This window comes from Bactrocera dorsalis, chromosome 1 (assembly GCF_023373825.1).
Source record: "Bactrocera dorsalis isolate Fly_Bdor chromosome 1, ASM2337382v1, whole genome shotgun sequence".
Taxonomy (NCBI): Eukaryota; Metazoa; Arthropoda; class Insecta; order Diptera; family Tephritidae; genus Bactrocera; species Bactrocera dorsalis.
Window position 1 is genome coordinate 44536167 of NC_064303.1, and position 22288 is coordinate 44558454.

General features: G+C 36.1%; 1 protein-coding gene and 1 pseudogene across 2 annotated transcripts in view; one reads left to right on the plus strand and one right to left on the minus strand.

Moving 5' to 3' along the window:
- The window catches only part of LOC105226157 (retinal-specific phospholipid-transporting ATPase ABCA4), a 47268-nt gene extending 34528 nt beyond the window's left edge, over window positions 1-12740 (plus strand). For both annotated transcript variants that reach the window (XM_011204960.4, XM_049462340.1), the window contains exons 11-22: window positions 2645-2954; window positions 3027-3178; window positions 3240-3411; window positions 6594-6825; window positions 6891-7116; window positions 7181-7239; window positions 7294-7626; window positions 7685-7917; window positions 7975-8140; window positions 8260-8723; window positions 8793-8923; window positions 10824-12740. In XM_011204960.4, the coding sequence (XP_011203262.2) occupies window positions 2645-2954; window positions 3027-3178; window positions 3240-3411; window positions 6594-6825; window positions 6891-7116; window positions 7181-7239; window positions 7294-7626; window positions 7685-7917; window positions 7975-8140; window positions 8260-8723; window positions 8793-8923; window positions 10824-11247 (2902 nt within the window). In that variant the 3' untranslated portion in view covers window positions 11248-12740. The remainder of the gene's footprint in view (window positions 1-2644; window positions 2955-3026; window positions 3179-3239; window positions 3412-6593; window positions 6826-6890; window positions 7117-7180; window positions 7240-7293; window positions 7627-7684; window positions 7918-7974; window positions 8141-8259; window positions 8724-8792; window positions 8924-10823) is intronic.
- Window positions 12741-20091: 7351 nt separating this feature from the next.
- LOC125775478 (adenosylhomocysteinase-like) lies at window positions 20092-21487 on the minus strand (annotated as a pseudogene).
- Window positions 21488-22288: the final 801 nt, after the last annotated feature.

Genomic DNA, 22288 nt, shown 5'->3' on the forward strand with positions numbered 1-22288 from the left:
TTTACGTACACGCTAAGATGGAAATGGGCCTCATCACTCATGATTATTTTTGATAAAAAATCCCGTTCCTATTGATGGTGATTAGGGATGGCTTGAGCGTATGTTAGACGCGATTGGCGGTCAGCAGCTAACAGCTGATGCACCGTCTAGACTTTGTATGGAAACATCTTCAAATCCACGACGCTTCCATGACATCCTCGGCAACAGCAGCAATATTCTCTGCAGCATCTCGTGTTGTGCCAGTCTCTTCGAGACGAGCGGCGAAACGTCCCTGTGTTTCACCAGTAGGCGGCGGACGGCTAGGAACTCTGCGACGAAATTCACGTTGTGTCAAAGTCACCGACCGATTATTGGTCAAATAAATAGTCACCAATAACCGAGTGTAGCGTACCATTGTTTATTTACGTGAATTTCGCATGTGTTTACTACACAAATGTCAAAACAGAACTGACATTAGAGGTCAATTGCAAAATCTATACCATCTTTTGATAGGAGGATTACTTTTGCGCCACCGTGTATTAAACTAAAAGATATTTCCTATTTTACATATTTTTAAAGATAATGAAATTATAATAAAAAATATTAATGATTCTACATAAAACAGTTTAGACACACATATGGAAAATAATGTTTTAAATCCGACTTTTTTAATTATAATATTTTGTTAAACCTTTTTCATTGGTACTATCTTTTACGTGGCGGGTCCCAAACCTTTCTTCTTCTCACTTTAGCTCGCCTTCAAACGGATGTTCTTAGGCTACCCAGAGAATACTTGGTCAAAGACCAGAAGTTGTGAGCTGCTTGAGCCATATGTAAAAGAATCGTTTCTGGCCACTTCCAAGTGAATGACCCGACGGTTGAAATTTAAGTGTGCTATGCCCAATCTACAAAAAAGTAGACCCCGCAATCTGCGCCAACTTCCGTGGGATAAGCCTCCTCAACATCGGATATAAGGTTCTATCGAGCGTATTGTGTGAAAATTTAAAGCCCACCATCAGCAAACTGATTGGATTTTATCACTGTGGCTTTAGACCTGGAAAATCAACAACCGACCAGATATTCACTATACGCCAAATTTTGTAAAAGACCCGTTAAAGGAGAATCGACACACACCACGTCTTCACGTGTTGTGGTCAATCGTATCGTTGCGAGGTAGGCAGCCTGTTTTCTCTCCGCTGCAACACGGCACTCCTCGTCGTACCAGCTGTTCTTTTGCACTTTCCGAAAACCAATGGTTTCGGTTGCAGCTGTACGTAAGGAGTTTGAAATTCCGTCCCACAGTGCCCTTATATCGAGTTGTTGACGAGTGCTCTCAGAGACGAGGAGTGCAAGCCGAGTAGAAAATCGTTCGGCTGTTTGTTGTGATTGCAGCTTCTCGACGTCAAATCTTCCTTGTGTTTCTTGCCGTGTGCTTGTTGCTGCACAGAGGCGGGTGCGAATTTTGGCTGCAACAAGATAGTGGTCCGAGGTGATGGTAGGACTTCGGATCACACGCACATCTAAAACACTGGAGACGTGTCTTCCGTCTATCATAACATTATCGATCTGGTTGGTGGTTCTTCGATCCGGAGACAGCCAGGTAGCTTGTAAATTTTCTTTTGCTGGAATCTAGTACCACAGATAACCATATTTCGGGCCTAGGCGAAGTCGATCAGCCTCAACCCATTTGGGGATTTTTCCTCGTGGAGGCTGAATTTACCGACCGTAGTGCCAAAGATACCTTCTTTGCCCATCCTGGCGTTAAAGTCGCCAAGCAAGATATTGATATCGTGGCGGGGCAGCTCTCATAGGTGTGCTCCAAGCGCTCGTAGAAGGCATCTTTGGTCACATCGTCCTTCTCTTCCGTCGGTGCGTGGGCGCAAATCAGCGATATGTTGAAGAACCCCGCTTTGATGCGGATTACGGCTACACGTTGATCCACCGGGGTGAATGTCAGTACTCGGCGACGAAGTCTCTCTCCCACCACGAATGCCACACCAAACTTGCGCTCCTTTATGTGGTCACTGTAGCAAATGCCATATGGACCTACTCGTCTCAGTCCTTGTCCTGTCCATCGCATTTCTTGGACGGCGGTGATGCCAGTCTTCACTCTAACGAGGACATCAACCAGCTGGGCAGCGGCACCTTCCCAATTAAGAGACCGGACATTCCAGGTGCATGCCCTTAAATCATTGTCCATAATTCGTTTGCCATGGTCGTCATTAAAAGAGGGATCTCTCATTCGATGCTTGTTGTTTCCTTTCATTGGGGGTGTTTTTTTTACGTGGCGGGTCCCAAACCTAGCGCACAACCCTTTGTAAGGGATGTTTCGCCTTCTCACTTTATCTCGCCTTCAAACGGATGTTCTTAGGCTACCAAGAGGATACTTGGTCAAAGGCCGGAAGTCGTGAGCTGCTTGAGCCATATGTAAAAGAATCGTGTCTGGCCACTCTCAAGTGAATGGCGATCAGAGAACTTTCCTCACTTGCGTGAACTTCTACACATGACTCCATCCTCCATCCTATACGGCTGCCAAGCGACTATTATACTTAGTGTTCCTACATATTGTGGGTACTATAAAACGTCTCGGTGGAATATTCCTTAAAAAGTTTTAAAATTTAAATTTACAGTATATAATACTATTTATTTTTTTTGTGTACTTTAGAGTCGTAATTTTAGATGAGCCGTCCTCTGGATTAGATATCGAATCACGCCGCGAATTATGGGACATATTGCTTAAATTGAGGAAATCAAAAGCCATTTTGATAACTACGCATCACATGGAAGAAGCGGAAGTGCTAGGTGACACTATCGCCATACTAGCTAATGGTCGTGTTCACTGCTCTGGGTCACCTTTAGAACTGAAACGCAAAATTGGTCAAGGATATGTACTAAAATTGTGCATAAGTACAGATCAATTTAAGGATGAGATTCTACAAATAATTCAGCAACAAATGCCTGCCTCAAAAATTTTGGTAATTATATTCGGAATATATATAAGCTGTTAACTATAATTATTTCATTTATGTTACTTTTGAAAAATTCAGACCGTAGTCCTGCCTGCACTGCACATTAGCTTACCATACGAAAACCAGAGTGAATACAGTAAAGTACTGCAACAATTAGAGCGTAGGCAGAGGGAGTTGGGTATTAATTCAATTTCTATCTCTGATGCTTCGTTGGAGGATGTTTTTCTAAAGTATGCGGCTAATTTTGTAAAACTTTTAAAATTGTTATTTAAAAATATTTACTCTAAATAGTTGTTTATCTGAAATTGACGTTGTGGATGGTATAGGATCGGATAAAGAAACTCCTGCGTACACACCGTTTGAGTCACAGAAATCTCGAATAAGTTGGAAAGAGCAATCAGAAGCGATTTTTTATAAAAAATTTATATTTATAAAAAGTCAATGGGGTAACACTTTGCTAATGGTAAGTTATCTAGAATATGCCTTTTTTTTATTTTTAAGGGTTCAGTAGGTAATCTTTTATCATTTTTTTTTGCATTTTCTGTTCCCTTATACCCTTAGAATTAATGTAGAAACCCACTTTACAGTTTGAAGGTTTTGAAAAAGGCCCAAAAATAATAATACCGTTCGGAGCACGCGGAGTGCACACCTTAAACTTTAACACTTTGAGCCCCGCGTGTACCACCGGTGGACATTTATGTTTTGACGATTTGGGACAATGTGACCACCCGTGGACATTGGTGGATTTTCATTATGGGACAATGTGACCACCGGTGGTCACAAAAAAAAGTAACAAAAATGCATTTGGTTTATCAAAAATAAATATCACAAAGCCACCTCAATCGCAAAAAAAAAACAAATAAAACTAAGTAAACAATCAATAAAACAAAAACAACCAAACCAGCTTGTCAACTAAAGCACAACCCTTCGTCAGCATGCGTCCACCGGTGCAGAAAAAAAATGACCACGGGTGGGCACGCGGGGCTCAAATTGTTAAACGCGTTTTAACAAAAACACACTTTTTTAAACTGGCGGACATGATTCCGGTCGAACTACTCAACCGATTTGCTTAATATTGTGTTTTTTTTTTTTTTAATTTTCACAAAACGCCGGGACGATCCCTATTTCACAATTCAACATTTTTTATAATTTATTGACAATGTTATGAATAAAATTTATGTAAATAAACATGGGGAAAAATTAAAAAAAAAAAACGTTAATTGTTTTTTTATTCATCAACATTTTTTCATGATTCTAATAGGGATGATAACCATTCACGTACTATTTAAGAATAAATTAAGTTTTTGTGTTTCAGATGATTCAAACATGAGAAATCGTGTCCGCCAGTGAAAAACGCATCTCATTCACCCAACCATTTCTCCGACAGATGTCATCAAAAAATTGCGAAAAAATTTGTTTATACATTCCACGATATATCTCATGTGTGAAAAAAGTTTTATTGTGGAATAGAAATTTCTATGAAAAAAAAAATTTCAAAAAAACCGGCCAGATTACCCTACTGACCCCTTCATAAATATTAATAGTTTTAAAGATTTTAAATACACGCATCCTTATTGCTTTCACAGTAATTTTATTCCTTAACTAATGAGTAGTTTTACAAAAATTTGCTATCCAAACAGTACTAAAGACAAGAGATCAAATACGCATTGGTGAAAAGTTTGTTGCAATGTCTGTGTAAACCCTGTCCCTTTATATGCACGTCATCTAACGAGATATTTTGATGGTGTCCCACTATAGGTATATACTATTTGTAAAAAACATTAACGGTAAAAAAGTTTAAGCGATTAATGAAAGTTATTAAGTAGTAATGTAATAATTCAAGTTCTTAAAGCAGCTTTGCAGCTTCTGAAGCTATGTATACATTTTAAATACACGTTTGTGCCACACCTATAGCTGGATAAAAACATTAAAATAAAAGCTGAAACTGGACGAGGCATGCTACAATTAAAAAACAGCAAAACTAAAATTAAGGAATTGATGAAGTATATCGTCACCTGAAATGCAAAATAACGTAACAACATTTTCAGAAATTTACAGTGGCATGAATGAAACACGAAATAAAATCGAACATGAGTGAAACAAAATATTAATATTGGTTAATACTGATTTATATATGACCGCAGAACCAGAAAATGTTGAACATATGTAATATTATGTATATAATTTGAAGTAGTGAAGCGTAATCAATAAGACACTCAATTTCGATTTTTTTGATGATACGTTATTTTGCATTTCAGGTGACGATATGTAAAATAACATGATTTAGTAGCAAAAAAAAACTCTCATTTTTTCGTGCCTCTGACTACTCCTAACCCCTTAATTCACTGAACTGTGTCAATGTCGTCGTAGAATTCCATCGACTGCGGTATTCGCCTTTCTCATGAAAACTCGTTACGTCGATCCTGTAGATGTTTTCATCGTGTATGCATTTACACCATATGGTAAGACGAAGATGATGAGTGACTTGTAGAATTTGGTTCGTCGAGAGAAAACTTTACTTCTCAGTTCCCTACTCAGTCCAAAGTAGACGAAATTATCTACGACTTGGAAGTTATATTTGTCAATAGTGACGTGGGAGAAAACTCGCGAATGCGACGACTGTTTGTTTGCTGACAGGAGATATTTCGTCTTGCCCTCATTCACTACCAGACCCATTTCCTGCCCTTCTTTGTCCAAACTGGCGAAAGAAAAATTAACGGGGCGGTTGATATGTCCAATGATATGGATGTCATCGGTGTATGCCAGCAGTTGTACACTCTAAGTTTGTACATTCTCTATTCAGCTCGAATTATTTTCTCCAGCAGTCCGCCGCTCTGTTGTTCTTCAAAGTGGTAATTGCTATTCGAATTTCTTCATGTTCGGGCAATGGAACGTCTGCTCCATCGTCATCGATTAAGGAATTGAGTTCACCATCTCCTTGTGTTATGCTTTCACTTCCATTCAGCAGACAGGAGAAGTGTTCGCTTTATAATTTCAGTATGTACTGGACATCAGTCACTAGATCACTTTTGAGGGTTGTATAAAGGTATGCTCCGATCTTGAAAACTTCTGTTAATCGCCGCATCTTTTTGTAGATTTTTCGGGCATTACCCTTGTCGGCTAACTCGTCAAGCTCTTCGTACTTACGCCCCTCTCTTTTGTTGTCTGCAATACGTGCGTCAATGGGAGGACGTATGCACATTTAAAACACTGGAGCCGTGTCTTTCGTCTATCAAACATGATCGATCTGGCTGGTAGTACTATAGATAAGTCATTCAGTGGTATCAAATATGCACCAACTCGGTGGCGATCTGCACTACATCCCAAAAAGAAAAAATATTACCCTAAATGTGTTAATATTTATGTACACTATTGAACCACTGTAATTTATTTTAGAAAAATAAGATTTGTCCTTATTCACGTCTTAAAAGCGCATTACTTTAAAAGAAAACCTAATAAAAAAGACTGCGGGGTAAAACTAAAAGAAACTTATTTTTAATTTGTCCCTACAAATTTAAACAAATTGCTTATGATATCCTCATATATTTGAATGCACATTAACTGCATTAAGAAAAAAACTGAAATTAATCACATATTTGTATATAATGTTAAATATATTTTTAATAATTAAAATAAAACATATAGGTTTTACTTCCGATGCTAAGTCTTGCAATTGCGTTGGTATTAATGCATTCCATGTCGCTAGTCACTTATGAAGACAAGTTGGTTTTAAATCTGAATTCCATACAGCGCGGTATTATACTGGTCGACGGTTCCAATACTGAAATTTTAAATATATTAAAAACAGAAATTGAGAAATATGATGGCATACAAGTCGAAAGTCTGGAAAAGAGGAATGGAGAAAACATTACAGATTGTAAGTATTAGTTTTATGCTGATATATAAATGCGTAATAATACATTTGCTACTATTTTTTTTTAGTTTTGCTAAATCTCCAATATCAAAATTTGGCATATTTTTTGGAAAACTATATCGGTGTTATTGATTTAACCACAGAAAGAAATGACAATATTAATTTCAATATTTATTTCTCTGGCAACATATACCACAGTTCTGTTATTTTACTAAATTTAGTTGATGATACAGTTGCTCGTTGGAAAATGGGGGAATCTGCCGGAATTGAGACCACTTATGTTCCCATTAGAAGGTAAATAATTGAATATCCCAAAAATTATTACGTGAGTAAACTAACTATATCTTGTCTTTATCAGATACATTAGTGATGTAAGTCCTACGCGATTGGAATACTTTGCAGTGATAATGCCAATTGGTAAGTAGCCTTCGGAAATAAACAATAGAATTTAATATACTTTCCATTTTTAAGGATTGTTTTTCAGCATATTTTTTTATATTGCATTGCCTTTTCACGAGCACGCAAGTGAATTCAAGCAGTTACAAGCCATACCACGAACGATTTTTTGGCTTGCAACATTTGTTTTTGATGCTGCGCAGCATTTCGTCGTTTGTATACTTTTGTGCCTTCTGCAATATGTACTGATGCCGAGCGAATTGTATAATTTATCCGAACAACTTATTATCATTGCGTCTATTTTTTTCTATGGCTGCAGTTATCTTCCAATTATATATAGTTTGGCAAACGCTTTCCGTTCGATATCAACAATTTCAACTTATATGCTTTTTATGCTCATTGTGTCAGGTAAGCTAATTAACGCGCTATTATTGTGATGCATAAAAATTATTGAACTATTTAAAAGCAATTGCACCTTTAATAACATCTGGCAACATACGTGCAATGGAATATAATGAAGGGAAAATATTTATATTACTGCAATTGCCGGACTTCAATTTAAATCACCAGTTGCGCATTATCAATGAACGGTTTTTACTTACCCGGCGAAATGAACTTATTCCTATAATAGGATTACCGAAAGTACTGAGTGTTAATTATTTCTTTCTAGAATCTACAATAATTGCAGTTATCGTAATGGTAAGTACGTAGAAAATATTTTTTCTTATTTTGTAAGTGAAAGTTTATAAATTGTAGGTCATCTTTGTAAGTGTTTTAGAAAACAAATATAAATGTGAACAGATTAAACGAGTGTTCAAATGCTATCAGTGCCGGCAAGTTACTGTGAATAACACCGAAAATGTTGATATTGAAGAGGAATTAATGACGAATGAAAAAGCGGTAGTTACCGACATTATGAATGGTAAATATTGTATATGTGTGAAGTAACTTTTTTAGTTTTATATGAGTACATCATGTATATTAGTTATAAGTCCGAATTTACATAATTACGTTACATAATAAGGACACTTTTCATTCCAGAGAAAAATGAAAAACACTATCCACTGTTGGTTTATGATTTATATAAGTTCTTCAATCACAAAGTCGCAGTACGTGGTTTAAATTTTATTGTAAAAAAGCAGGAATGCTTTGGTTTACTTGGTGTCAACGGTGCAGGAAAAACGTCTACTTTCCAAATGATTGCTGCAAATTTAACTGTTACTGGAGGCACAATTAAAATTGATGGTATTGATATCATGGAAAATGAGTCTGAATATCGATACCGTTTTGGTTATTGTCCACAAACCGACTGTCTAAATGAATTTATGACTGCATATCAAACATTATTCTATATGGCAAAGTTGCGGGGTATTTCAGATTCCGCCAAAGCAAAGTATGAAGTTTTATATTGGCTGGAGCAATTAGATCTTCAAAAATATAAAGATGTTAAAGTTTGTCGTTATTCTGGTGGAACAAAGCGTAAATTAAATGCAGCTATTGCAATGGTAAATGAAAATATTAAGTTTAAATAGCTTAAAAGCTATTTTATGGATTGTTATTACAATATATTTTAGATCGGCAGCCCTTCGCTTGTTTTGTTAGATGAACCAACAACAGGTGTGGATCCAGAGTCTCGTAGATTTTTGTGGAAATGTATAAAAGATTATCAAAGTCGTGGCAATACTGTTGTACTTACATCACACAGGTATATAAAACCATAAAAACTATTATTTATTCATAAACTTGCATGCCCTAGTATTTTCTATTAGAGTGTAGATAGAGTTTTTCCTGGCTCATAAAATAGAGGGATATTTAAAGAATATTCATACTAAATTTCAAAATCGCTTTATTAGAATTTGAGAGTAAAAGTGGTTTCAAGAAAACGCGATTAAACTTTAAAGTTAAGAAAAGCGGTGGACTTGCCACGATACTATAACGGCTATAACTAGGCTGGGCTTTGGTTACTGTAAATTAATAAAAGCTAAATGTTTTTTTTTTTATTAAGTTCATTAATGATTTAATGTTATAGAAGCGTGGCATTTGAAAACTATATTTGAAATATTTTTTTCTGCCTGTTTGATACTAAAGTAAAAGGAGTTCGTCCAAATTTTTCTCAGTCCCAATATACACAATCAGAGGTGTTGTGGAATCTGATAGTTTTCGGAATCAGAATTGAAATCAATCAAAAAAACTCAGATATTATAGGTTTGATATTCGAAACAGAATTTGTATAGGTTTTGGGTGTCACGGTAAACAATTTTATCGGTTTTGCTGTCAGAAACAAAGCAAGAAGATAGTCGCACACAGATTTGAAATGTAAGTTAAGAAATCAAGCTATTTTATTGTTACGAATTAATTTATCTTTATTTCTATAGGAGAAAACATAATAAAACAGGAAATGTCTTAATTATTGAGTTTTGGAAAGAAATGCGGATATTTAAGGGGGAGCCTGGGAAAGAAATAATTGATTAAAGCGAAACTTCTAGGGTTTATACTTATATATTTAAACATCATCCGAAAATTTTTTGGATACGAATTCTTTGATAATCTGTCTTAGGGAAGCAACGGTAAGCAGTATGCAGGTCGAAATTTCTATCGGAAACCAAAAATTCAAAGAGATTCATATTTGTTAATAACTTATGTCCAATTTAAACTAGGGAAATTAAAAAAAAGTTAAAATTCTAACAATGCCCCAATTCCATACGTTTAGTTTGTTTTCTATCTTGATAATTAAGAAAAATCGTAAAAATGAAAAACCGAGAAATCGTTCGTCAAAGTTTTCGCTTTCTGCCCAAGCGCTCATATGTGTATCTGCCAGACCCTCGGTCACTATTTCCCTTCTAGCTTCGACAATATTCCGAATTTCCCCTTATAACTTTGGGGCATATTCTTAGAAAATTTTTGAAGAGATGTAAGCAAACAAAAAAATCGATTTTTTGAAGCTTCTAAAGCAGGCTCCACCCTTAAAGAAGATTTACAAAACGTAATAAACGTAACTTAACACTCAACTGCGTCTTTATTCATTTGATAAACGTTATTTCTTAAAATCTTTCTTTAATTCGGAACTCATTAAAAAATTGCAAGTTTTGTCGCATTAGTAAACAGCTGATTCGAATATTGGTTTTGCGTATGCTTGAAAAGACGAAAATCCAATCAGATTTTGTAACACCATTGAAAATCAGAATTGGTTTGTAATTCTGACGGCTAAGCAATTCTGTCTTGAATTCCACAACACCCCTGAATATTTTCCTCGAATTTACTCCGTACATATCCGTCGATGTGAAATATGTATGTAAGCTCTTGGCCTACTTATTTACCGTTTCAATCCTTGCCGGATAAAAATCGGTTATTCTGTGACCGTAGAAACGGCTGTGGTGGGAATTGAAAACTCGTTCACAACTAACGCTATACGAAAAATTCACTATTCACAGCTATATAATTCCATTACATCTGGGTTAGGTCACAGGTCACTTTCGGTCCGTAGAACCGGCGTTCAAAAATAGAAAATAGAGTATTAATTGTAATTTACTTTTCTAAATTAAAAATTGTTCTGATTTTTAGAGATTGAAGTTTTTAATGGAAATATTTTATATTTGATTTTCCAGCATGGATGAATGCGAACAGCTGTGCAATAGACTGGCGATAATGGCTGGTGGAAACTTTAAATGTTCAGGATATGTGCCAGACTTAAAAAAACGATTCGGTGGTGGATTCACAATGAAAGTAAAATTAAAAGCTGAGGAAACTCATGTAGTTGAAGATATAACAACCGAGTTGTGTAAAATATTTTCTGATAGTCAGTTGCGAGAGAATCACGCTGGGATTGTTACCTATTTTATAAATAACGTTGATGATCTTAAATGGTCCGATGTTTTTAAAAAAACGGAAGCCTTCGCAAGTAGAAAGACAGACCTTGTGGTAGATTATTCCTTGAACGAGACAACACTTGAAGACATATTCTTAAAATTTGAAAGCAATAAAAGAAGGTGTATACCTCAACTAAGCGTATCATATGAGATTACACCTTAAAGTTTTTAAACTCTCCCCTAAAAGTAAATCAAAATTTAAGGGGTCAGTAGGGTAATAATTTTTCAATTTTTTAGAATTAGAAACCCACTTTACCATTGGAAGGTTTCGAAAAATAATAATACCGCTCGACGTTCCAAGCGCTCGGAGTGCACACCTCAAACTTTAAACGCGTTTTTCTCAAACACACACTTTTTTAAACTAACGGACATGATTCCGGTCGAAATACTCAACCGATTTGCTTAATTTTTTTTAACCTTGCCTATAGGCAACATTGTACATATATGCTTCTAAGTCCCGTTATTTAAATTTTTTTTACGCGGGTTCTGGTGTATTGTGTAAGCATACACACTGTGAATTTTTCTATTGTAAGCTATGCAAGGGTTCATGCAATAGGCGTTTTTCGTAGAGTGAAATTGTCAAGATCGCGAAAAAGGTCTTTACGCAAAAAGTGTTTAAAAAGATTAAAATAGCTGTTTTATTGTAAATCCAATGGTACAACACAAAAAAATAAAGGTATAATAGTTATAAAAAATAAAAATAAGTCATTGGAAAAGTGTTTAGTTTGTTGACAATGATTTTGTAAAAGTGCTGTTGTCTATAGGGAATATCCTGTAACTAAGACACTAGGGACTTTGAGATTTTTATCACTTCATACTTGAGTTAAGACTAACATATATCTGTCCTAAAAAATGTTTTAGCTCCGCCCATTTTAATTCAAGCAAGAGAGGGTTAAAATGTTCACAAAACGCCTGGCTATGGTCCCTATATTTCTTATAATTTATTGACAAAATTTATGTAAATAAACATCGGGGAAAAACTAAAATAAAAAAACGTTAATTACATTTTTTCATGATTCTAGTAGGGACGATGACCATTCACGTACATCTCATGCACCCAACAATTTCTCCGACAGATGTCATCAAAAAATTCCGAAAACAATCCACGATATACTTCATGATATGTGAAAAGAGTTCTATTGTAGAATAAAAATTTCTATGAAAAAAAATTTCAAAAAACATGCCAGATTACCCTACTGACCCCTTAATGGCGTGATCATATGTGCATACATACATTTCTGATTTAATTACTATTACTAGGCATATATATAGTATCGAAGAATTTGTTATCATAATCAAATTAGTTTTAATCAAGAAACATATGTATATTGTACATATGACGATTTGCTTTTTGGTCTACTCTGCACTTAACATTAACGTTGAGACTTCACTATTGGGATGTCTAGATGCATTAATGATTTCAAACATACATACAAGACCAAATATATTTGATTTAATCATATTCTCATTCATATATTTAACATATCTTTCGCATTGATGAGTTTTTATATTTTGTATCATGGACGAAGATATTAAGATTAAGTGTGGTGTATCTGTAGTCTCATAAATTAAGACATGTATATATTTATTGGCATATGTATGTAAAGAATTCGTGAAAATAATAAAAGGCAACTCTTATACAATTTTGCATATGAACTTGCTCTCTTTAAATTTAGATTGGCTATAGACAATGAACAAATTGCAGCCGTGTCATAGGGTTTTTGTGGGGTCGATTCTTAAGAATACTGAGCTTTTAACAGCCTATTTCGTAACAATAATATTGCGAATTCTAAAATATACAAGGTGTACTAACAAAAACGTCGTAGTATTAAAATTAAATAACTTTGATTTATCATTACCTTCCGAGAAAATAATGTAGACAATTTTGTTTGCTGACATCTTATACGATTGCAGAGCTAAATGTAATCGTAAAATTTGCCATATTGTCAACCAAAGAGACCTAACTGTACAGAACGACATTGAACAGGCTGGTTCGGGTTGTCCTCAACACTCGCCTGAGTCGTGGAAATTATTATACTTTTCGAATTTTTTACTTATGCGTTGAATAGCGCGTCCAGAAGAAATATTATGACAACCGTGTTTTGCGTGAATAGCTCTTGCGGTGGCTACTGGAGAACCTAAATTTGCGTAATAATCTTAAACAATTTCCAAGCGTTGTACCAAAGTTAAATATGACATGATGAAATAACAAACCTTACTCAACTGGCAAAAGTTGACACAAATCCGTATACAAACATGGCCGCCACGAGCTATCAACATCACGTCATTCCTAGACACTCTATATTTAGTCGGCAACTATCAATTCCTAAATACAACGTGTAAGCCGACAAAAGTCTGTGCGCGACATATTTTCACTGATGAAGAGGTTCAGAATGTCACCAGGGAGCCGAAATTTTCTAGGGTCAACGGAAGTAAAATACCTAACTAAGATCCTGAACGTGTCGTTGACCACTCTTCATATAAACGATGTGTGGAAAGTTAGAGGAGGGTTCCTCTACTGAAACCTAAGAAATCCGCGAGCCTAGGGGAGTCTAATTGTCCGATAACTCTCCTTTCACCAGTAGTGAAGACACTTGAGGCCCTGTAACTGTCACAACCACTAAAAGGGAATTCCATCACCTCATGTTGTCAAGAAATAGAATTTATGGCATGTGTTCACTCCAATACCAACGACAGCCGGTTCTACCCACTGGAATTGACCAAGATTTTATCCAGCCCGTTCGGTGAGTTAATCTAAGTTTTTCGTCATTAGATCAACGCCTTGCAGGGTTCTCCGTATCCTCCTGACTCGTGCTGGCATTGCGTCCAACGCGGGTCCGGAGGAATTTTTTCTGCTGCGTTTGCGCCAAAAGGCTAAACCCAAGCTCCATCTGGGTCAGGTGGAACACATGCAATGGATGGAGCCATCTTAAAGGTGACTATAAACGGTGAGAGTAATTCTTATGAGAATGCGATTAGATTGGTATGAGAATTCTCAAGCCTATATACACGAATAGCTATTCTCACTCTCTCTGAGAACGAAAAGACGGAGAATGAGAGTCATTTGAGTGAGAGTATTGTCGCCCATTCTCACATGTAGTTACATGATGATGATAAAGCTCATGAGAATTCATATGGCAATGCTTATTGTAGAAGAGTGATATTGTCGAGCTCTGTGGTTTTGTGTGCCAAGTGAACATGTCGAAAAGACGTAAATTGCTTTTGGGTTTTTTAAGTTTTAATAAATATCTAAACGAAATAAAAGAGGAGGAAAATAGGAAAAAACAAGAATTTGGAGTCGCGAAATTTATTTAGATCGTGACCATGAAAATGTGTACGAAAATTTAATAAAGAAATTGGAAGCAGAGGGTGAATTTTACAAAAAATTTGTAAGAATCACTTTTGTTGAATTTAAAGAAATTCATCAAAAGATTGAACCTTTGATACGAAAAAAGTGCACAAATATGAGGAAAGCAATTAGTAGTAGTAATCGTCTAGCTGCTATTCTATTCTATTGGGCATCAGGTAATTATTTCTAGGAAATTAATCAACAATTTTACCTGAGTTGAATGTGCTTTTTTTAAATAGGCGATAGTTTCAACAACTTGTCTATTGTGTTTAAAATTGCGCCACGTACGATTTGTAAAATAATCACTGACGTGTGTGAAGCTATTTACAACATACTAAAAGAAGATTATTTGAAGGTAAATATAAAAACATAAATTTATTTAATACATTTTCCTTTGGGTGAACACTTTGGTATTCTTAAAACTAAAATTAAATTGAATGAATGAAAAAACTAATGCTCATTCTCTTTCTTGGGAGGCAAGTCTGGTAGACAAACATTTCAAACTTTCAATACCTTCAGCGTGCCACTTTAATTCCAATTCTTCAGCATAAGCTTCGTCTTGTTTACCAATTCTCCTCAATATAGATGCCAATCCTTCACTATATTCAATCAGATTGCACCTGGCAACACTTAGTGTTGCCTAGTCCAGAGATATATATAGCAGCCTACGTATCGGCTGTATGTGTTTTACACAATTTTTGCATGAGACGGACACAAAATCTTTATTCACCAACATCGTATGCTGATGCAGAAGAAAACGGTGCATTAATTCCTAGTAACTGGCGTTTGGAATCATCAGAAGAACTAATTTCTCTAGCTCCAGTTCAAACACAAAACGCAACAAATGAAGCAAAAGAGATTCAAAGGAAATAACAGAATTTTTTGTTACTCAAGCAGGTGAAGTTCCATTCCAATACCGAATGTGTGGATATAATAATTAATTGGTTCGAATAATTTTGTTTAGACTTTAGAGAATATAATAAAAATAAAGCGATAGATTATTACCAAATTATCTATAGGTCCGGCTTTTGTCATTTCATTATACAAAAAGGAAAGGTTTTTTGTAAATCTCCATTTTTTTTGAGTGCCACCTGCACTACCACTTTTTGGAAGTTTTTTATAATTTTTCTGGTATGTTTGCTTCATGCTTCAGAACCTCAGCTTTGCTTCTTCACCAGCGCAGTCTAATTGTTTACCCATTTCTACATATAAACGTGATTTTGCATTTATATCCATATACTGAGCATCACTTTTTTTTCCACAGCATAGGATTTTCTTCATGAAATTCGAACAATTTGATGTATTTTTCATCACTCCATTTCTATAAACAAAATATATACAAAAGCAATGATAAATACAAACTAGACAAAGAAAATAAAAAATTTCTATAATAATACTCACACCAATATCACATAATTTTACTTTCTTTTTTGCTGAATCCATTGCACACGCTATTATCATATCAATAATGAAGAAATACAAATTAAATATCAAAAAAGCACGCGGTGAGAAAAAATATTCTCACTTGCTGCAAATGAGAATAAAATCGAGTCGTGAGAGTGTTTGCATATTCTCACCCACTCTATTTACACGACCGACGTAAATGGTCTCATTGAGAATGAGAATGCGTCTATGTTGAGAATGTGAATGCGTTGTCAACGCTGTGTACACGATGAGGATGAGGCAAATTATACATTCTCATAAGAATTACTCTCGTCGTTTACAGCCACCTTAAGACCTGATCAGGCCTTAAAACACATACGAGTGGACCACGAGTTACGTGACCCCATGTTGACAACGCAAACTGCGACACTAGCCTGCACGGCTGTGCAATCTGCACACAGTTCGCGCACAGCGCCGTCGCTCTACCTGAGTGACCAACAGAGGAGCTCGGCGGTCCATAGAAGCTCAAATATTCAACATGACTCCCATTCTGATCAACCTGTGGACAATTGCACCTTCGTTAACTTTAACAAAGCTAACTGTGTCGACTTCACAGAATTTACTGAGAACACCCTCAACGCTTTACCCATTCCTAAGGAAGTATCCGTTAGCGAACGTCGATTCGCAAGGTGTTCGCAAGAAACTACCGCCGAAACCGAGATGGTTTTATTCAGTAGAAGATACAAGATCCCGCTGGTATCTCTGCAGGTCATGAGGAGAAGACAAAGAAACGTTGTTGGCATCATACAAAGCAATCGGCCGGCCGGTCCTCAACTACGCCGCACCACTATGGTCGCTTGGATGCAGTGGAATGCAGATGAAGAAGCTGCAGACTTGTCAGAACACTGCACTCCGGACCATGACAGGATACCTCTTGATGTCTCCCATCGAACATCTACATGGTAAAATGCTTATGCTCCCAGTTAAGGAGCATAATGAACTCCTCTCCAAGCATTTCCTGTTGGGATGTTTTTGCAGAAATCACCCCTGCAGCCACCTGCTTGGAACGGAACCGCCTCCTAGGAATATCAAGGGGTCCTTCCTCAACTACGACGACGACATCGAAAAATACGCCGACCGGACTTCGGACGCAACTAACTTCCGACAGGTGCTGACCGCCATTAACTGTGGAGCTATCGACACCTACACTGACTCCCTTCCAGTGAATGGCGTTATTGGAGTCAAATCTCCATCTATTGCAGACGAAGGGCTTGAGTTGCCGAGAGAACGCGAGTGACCCTTGCGCAGCTTCGCTCTGGATATTGTAGCAGGTTAAACTCCTACTTGTTCAGAATAGACCCCAACATATCCAACATTTGTCCTGCGTGCAATGAGTCTCCCCATGACACTGGCCACCTCTTTGCATACCCCGCCAACCCCTCTCATCTGACACACTTTTCCCTTTGGTCCGACCCTGTCGAAACAGCATTTTTCTTGGACCTCCCGTTAGTTGACGTCGACGATAACCCTAATCACCCCAAATGGGGTTTGGAAACTCCGTTAAAACAACAACATGGCATGTGTTCAAAAGTAAACAGCTTTCTCGCTTCTTCTCTGCATGAAGCTTAGCACTCTCTCCCATCAAATTCACATCAACCATATTTACGAACTGGACGAAGAGTTTAGGCATTACACTTGGTAATTACAAAACTGCTACTAAATTATCAAGTAGCAACACTTGATCGTTATTGGCAAGCGATATGGTCGCCTGGATGCAGTGCAACACAGAGTAAGATGCCTCAAGATGTTTCCTGTCGAATACCAACATGGTGCGGTTAAAGAACGCAATGAACCCCTCCAAGTAATTTTGGCTAGGATGTTTTCGTAGAAATCAGCTTAGCAATAGGGCATATAAGTATCGCGTAGAAACAGAAGAACACAAATGGATTGTATTACGATTTTCAACTATTTTCAGTTTAAGTTTGATTGGTGTTGTCAACATAAAAAATTAAGATTTGACAAATAATTAAACAGCTGAAAACGAAAAATTAAAACAATTTAATCTAGATATGGCTTACAAAAAAGGGAATAATATGAAAATAGAAATTAATTTTGATTTAGTATATTACGATGACAAAAATTCTTCGCAGTCACTCAAATACATTCGAACTTTCTATCGCTAAGTAACCCAAAGTTGTATTGACTATTAAATGATTTTTAAATAATGTTCATAGCAGATCCATAAGTTATTTCCATATGAACACCATGTACATATGTGGTATGCAGTAGATAAAACACCATTGATTTTAGAGGGGCAAAACTCTTCAAAATTTAATTTTACTCAAAAATTATAGAAGTTGTGGTTGAATCGAGTCATTACCAATTTTTTTTTATTTTTTCCAAAGAGGAGATATAGTCTACAAGTCTGACAGTCTGATCTCTTCATCCTATATGGCTCGCAAATGGTAATACTGAAAGAAGAATATACGTTTGTAAGCGAAAGACTCTCGTCGTTGGTGAATATTCGAAATCTAGAAAATTTTCTAACTTAATGATTAATGCTATCAACCAACTTACCTCCAAAGTATCGTCCTTTTTATCATATTGTTACAAAAGTAGTATTAAGTTGTATTTGTATTGCTATATGCATCCCTTATTATGAACAATAGCTGTAGGTATATGGAATAGCATTTGTCTTGTTGTAGACATCTGGCGCCGCGGCTGTCTGCTTGTCTACTTAAACAATTGCTGAGTCTGGCGCCGTATAGCATTATGTTCTGGTAATTTCCAGACGCAATATTCTAAAAGTGCGTGGCTATATAAGCCGTGGCAGCGCCAACGTAATGAATCAGTGCTAAGAGTAAACTGTTATAGTGTAGACGAGTTGTAAAATAAAGAGTTGTTGAATTGAATTAAACAGTTTTTGGTTTTATTCGTCAATCCAGAGATACGAACCTAGTAAAGTAAAACTAGCAAGGAGTAAATTCGCAACAATTGGTGTCAGAAGTGGGATTGTCAAATAATCGAAATTCAAGATGGTTAAATTCGGAGAATTGGGAATTCAGCAATTAAAAAAGGAACTGGAGGAGCGTAATTTGCCGATAAGCGGGCAAAAGGCGGATCTGCAGGCACGATTACGTGAAGCAATGGAAGCGGGTGGAATTAATGTGGACGAGTTCGAATTTGATGGGCCAGAAACTTCTACAAAGGTAGAAGAAAAAGTAGAAGAACAACGAACATCAAGTGTAGACATGAACATGCTGTTATTGGCTATACAGAAAATAGCTGAAAATACAGAAAATGCAGTGCAAACAGGAAATCGTCTGACACAGCAAATGACGCAAATAGCTGAAAATGCAGTACAAACAGGAAATCGTCTGGCACAGCAAATAGCTGAAAATTCAGAAAATGCAGTGCAAACAGAAAATCGTCTGGCACAGCAAATAGCTGCAAATACATCACAGTTAAAGTTTTGCCTTACACAACAAATGACTGAAAATAATACGCAGTTAGAAAAGCGTTTGGTACAACAGATTACAGAAAATAATACACAAGTGCAAGAGAAATTTTCAAAATTTGAAAAGGAATTAAGAACGTTAAAAAATAAAAAAGAAAATTTAAGATCAGAATTTCTTCAACTGAGTAATCGTATGCGAGAACGCATTCGTAATAAATCTCTACACTTACTATATAGTAGTTCTACTATTTCTACTTTACATTTATTCTATTCTATTTACAAAAAAAATTGAATATGTGAACACTTTTCCATATATGTACATATGTATTATACATGAATGTAATAAACACAGATAAGTAAATTATAATATATAATATTACGAGCGAATACCCGGGGTGACTGAAGTACTTTCGCGTAGTACTCCTTTCTGCGTTAAAAATATAGAGTTTTTGTTATAAAGTGGTTAAAGTGGTTATATTTTTTGGTTATCATGCACTCATATTTTCAATAAAAATTCAAAAAATTTTAGTTTTCGTTATAAAATGGATAAATTTTGGTTATTATGTCTGTCAGCGATTTCCATTTATTTTTGATGATACATTGTTTGTATTTTAGGTGACGATACATATACATATTTTTATATTCAAAATTTGAGTTTTCATACTGTACTCATATACTTTATACTTTACTACGTAATATTATTATATAATATTACTTATACATATGTATATATAATATTATTATATAATATTACTTAGACATGTACATATATAATATTACTTATTTGCTTAATAAATTTAAAAAAGAAAATATCCATATTCATGAAAAGCGGAATTTCAGCGAATTGCCTTATCATCACATGGCAGCGCTCCATTTCGTTGTAATTTTTGGTAAAAAAAGGAGGTTCAAACGAGTGTGCAATTTTTAAAATAAAGATTTTTTAGGTAAAAACCTGCGAAAAGTGTAAAATGTGGATTTATTTAAAAGTGTAATTTAATTAATTCGATGTGAAAAATGTGAATAAAGTGTGTTTAATGTAGTGAAATAGCTTCTTGAAATGTTCGAATTTTGCGATTTTTTTAAATTTTGGGTCGAATATCTCATAAACTAAGCGTGTTTGGTACCAATAACATATATTTTTTAATCAGGAGGACTTCCTCTTTCCAAAGCTAGTACATTCAAATCGCGGCGCCAAAGAAATCGGAATTGTGCCTTAATCTTCTCCTTGGCATTGGCACTCAAACATGCGACGTCGATTTCACAATCGAAATTACCAATATTAAAAACGGTCGCATCGTCGGGTATGTGTTCAAAATGTGCGCCAGTAATAATGTCCTTGCAACCAGTTGTAGTTACGAAGATGGTAGCTTCTTTGTATACTTGCTCCCTGGTGGTAACTTCATAGCCTTTCATAGCCGCTTACAAAGCAATGATATAATCGATTTCGGTGACAATAACGATTCTGCCGAAACAACGCAGAGCTTATGCACAACTTTTGCCAATATCATATAACCAGTAACAGCAGCATAGTACACTTTACTAGCAATCATCACATCGGTGAGCCGTTTAATACCATCAATTAGCGACTCGCGACAACCATTATAGATTATAGAATTTACTCTTGGTCACCGAGTCGTTGACGTTGATGGCTGGCACCGAGACGTCTCTTCTTCACCATTTCTTATAAGTTGAGAACACCGGTTGCAGTTTCTTTGCTCAAATCTTTGAGGCCCTTCGTGTTCGTGTGAACTTTTCATGTACTAAGTGGGTAAATCACCACCATTATCGAGAATCAAGTTCAAGAGCTGATCATCTGAGAACAGTAAGGTCTATTCAATACACCAAAAGTATTCTTCATTCATCAGGTCAAAAAAAGAGTAGTATAATGATCCTTTGAAGGTTAACACTGACCTAGTCTTCCTTTTCATCCTTCTCCCCTATTTTAGCAAATTTGAAATTAGCTGCCTTTCAAACGAGTATTGAAATAAATTGATGTGAACAATTATATCCCACGCTGTCCTGGTCAAGAGAAAATACTCTTCTTTTTCTTTACTGGCGTAGACACCGCTTACGCGATTATAGCCGAGTCAACAACAGCGCGCCAGTCGTTTCTTCTCTTCGCTACGTGGCGCCAATTGGATATTCCAAGCGAAGCCAGGTCCTTCTCCACTTGGTCCTTCCAACGGAGTGGAGGTCTTCCGCTGCTTCCCGCGTCGGGTACTGCGTCGAATACTTTCAGAGCTGGAGCGTTTTCATCCACAACCTTTTTTAAAACTTTTTCGTAAGTGTCCGGTATCAGTGATGTTCTGAAAAATTTTTCACTTTTCAGTTTGTATTTCGATGGCATAGTTGGATTTCCAAAATTAAGCCTTTGAAATGCTGCACCATCCACTATGCTATAGGGAAGCATATCAACAATAATGAGATCCCTTATAGTTTTATCTATTTGAAGTGCCAACGGGTGATCATCTGGCCACAAATTTGTGCGTTCGATTGCTTCTGGCATGGTAATTTGCAATTTGTCGCTAATAATATTAATTTCGCTTTCGTTTGCCTTTCTTTTCTGTGGAATACTTAAACTGGAAATCTCCGTCGACTTTATAAATATATTCCACTTATCCGGGTGCATTTTCTTCAAATGATTTTTAGTATTATGGGTTGTTTGCATTTTTTTATCCTCGTGCCCAAGCGACAATTCTTTTTTGCAAACATTGCAGATGGCAGTTTTTTTCTTGCGAACAAAATGATCCCAAATCTTGGACATCTTAATCTAAATGCTTAAAGAAAAATAGAAGTATTATAAGTAAATTGTTTTTATTTTAACACCTTACCAACGCGTTTGTTTGTTCCAATCTGCGAACAGCTGATATTGACAACAATGTTGCGTTGTGCAACTGTCACAGCAAAAGACATAAAATGTTCTCTACGTAAAGCAATAAATATCGCCAAAAAGTATGCGAATGCATTTTCAAAGCCGAATGTTCGGCAAACCGAAGCCGAAGCCGAACCTTCGGT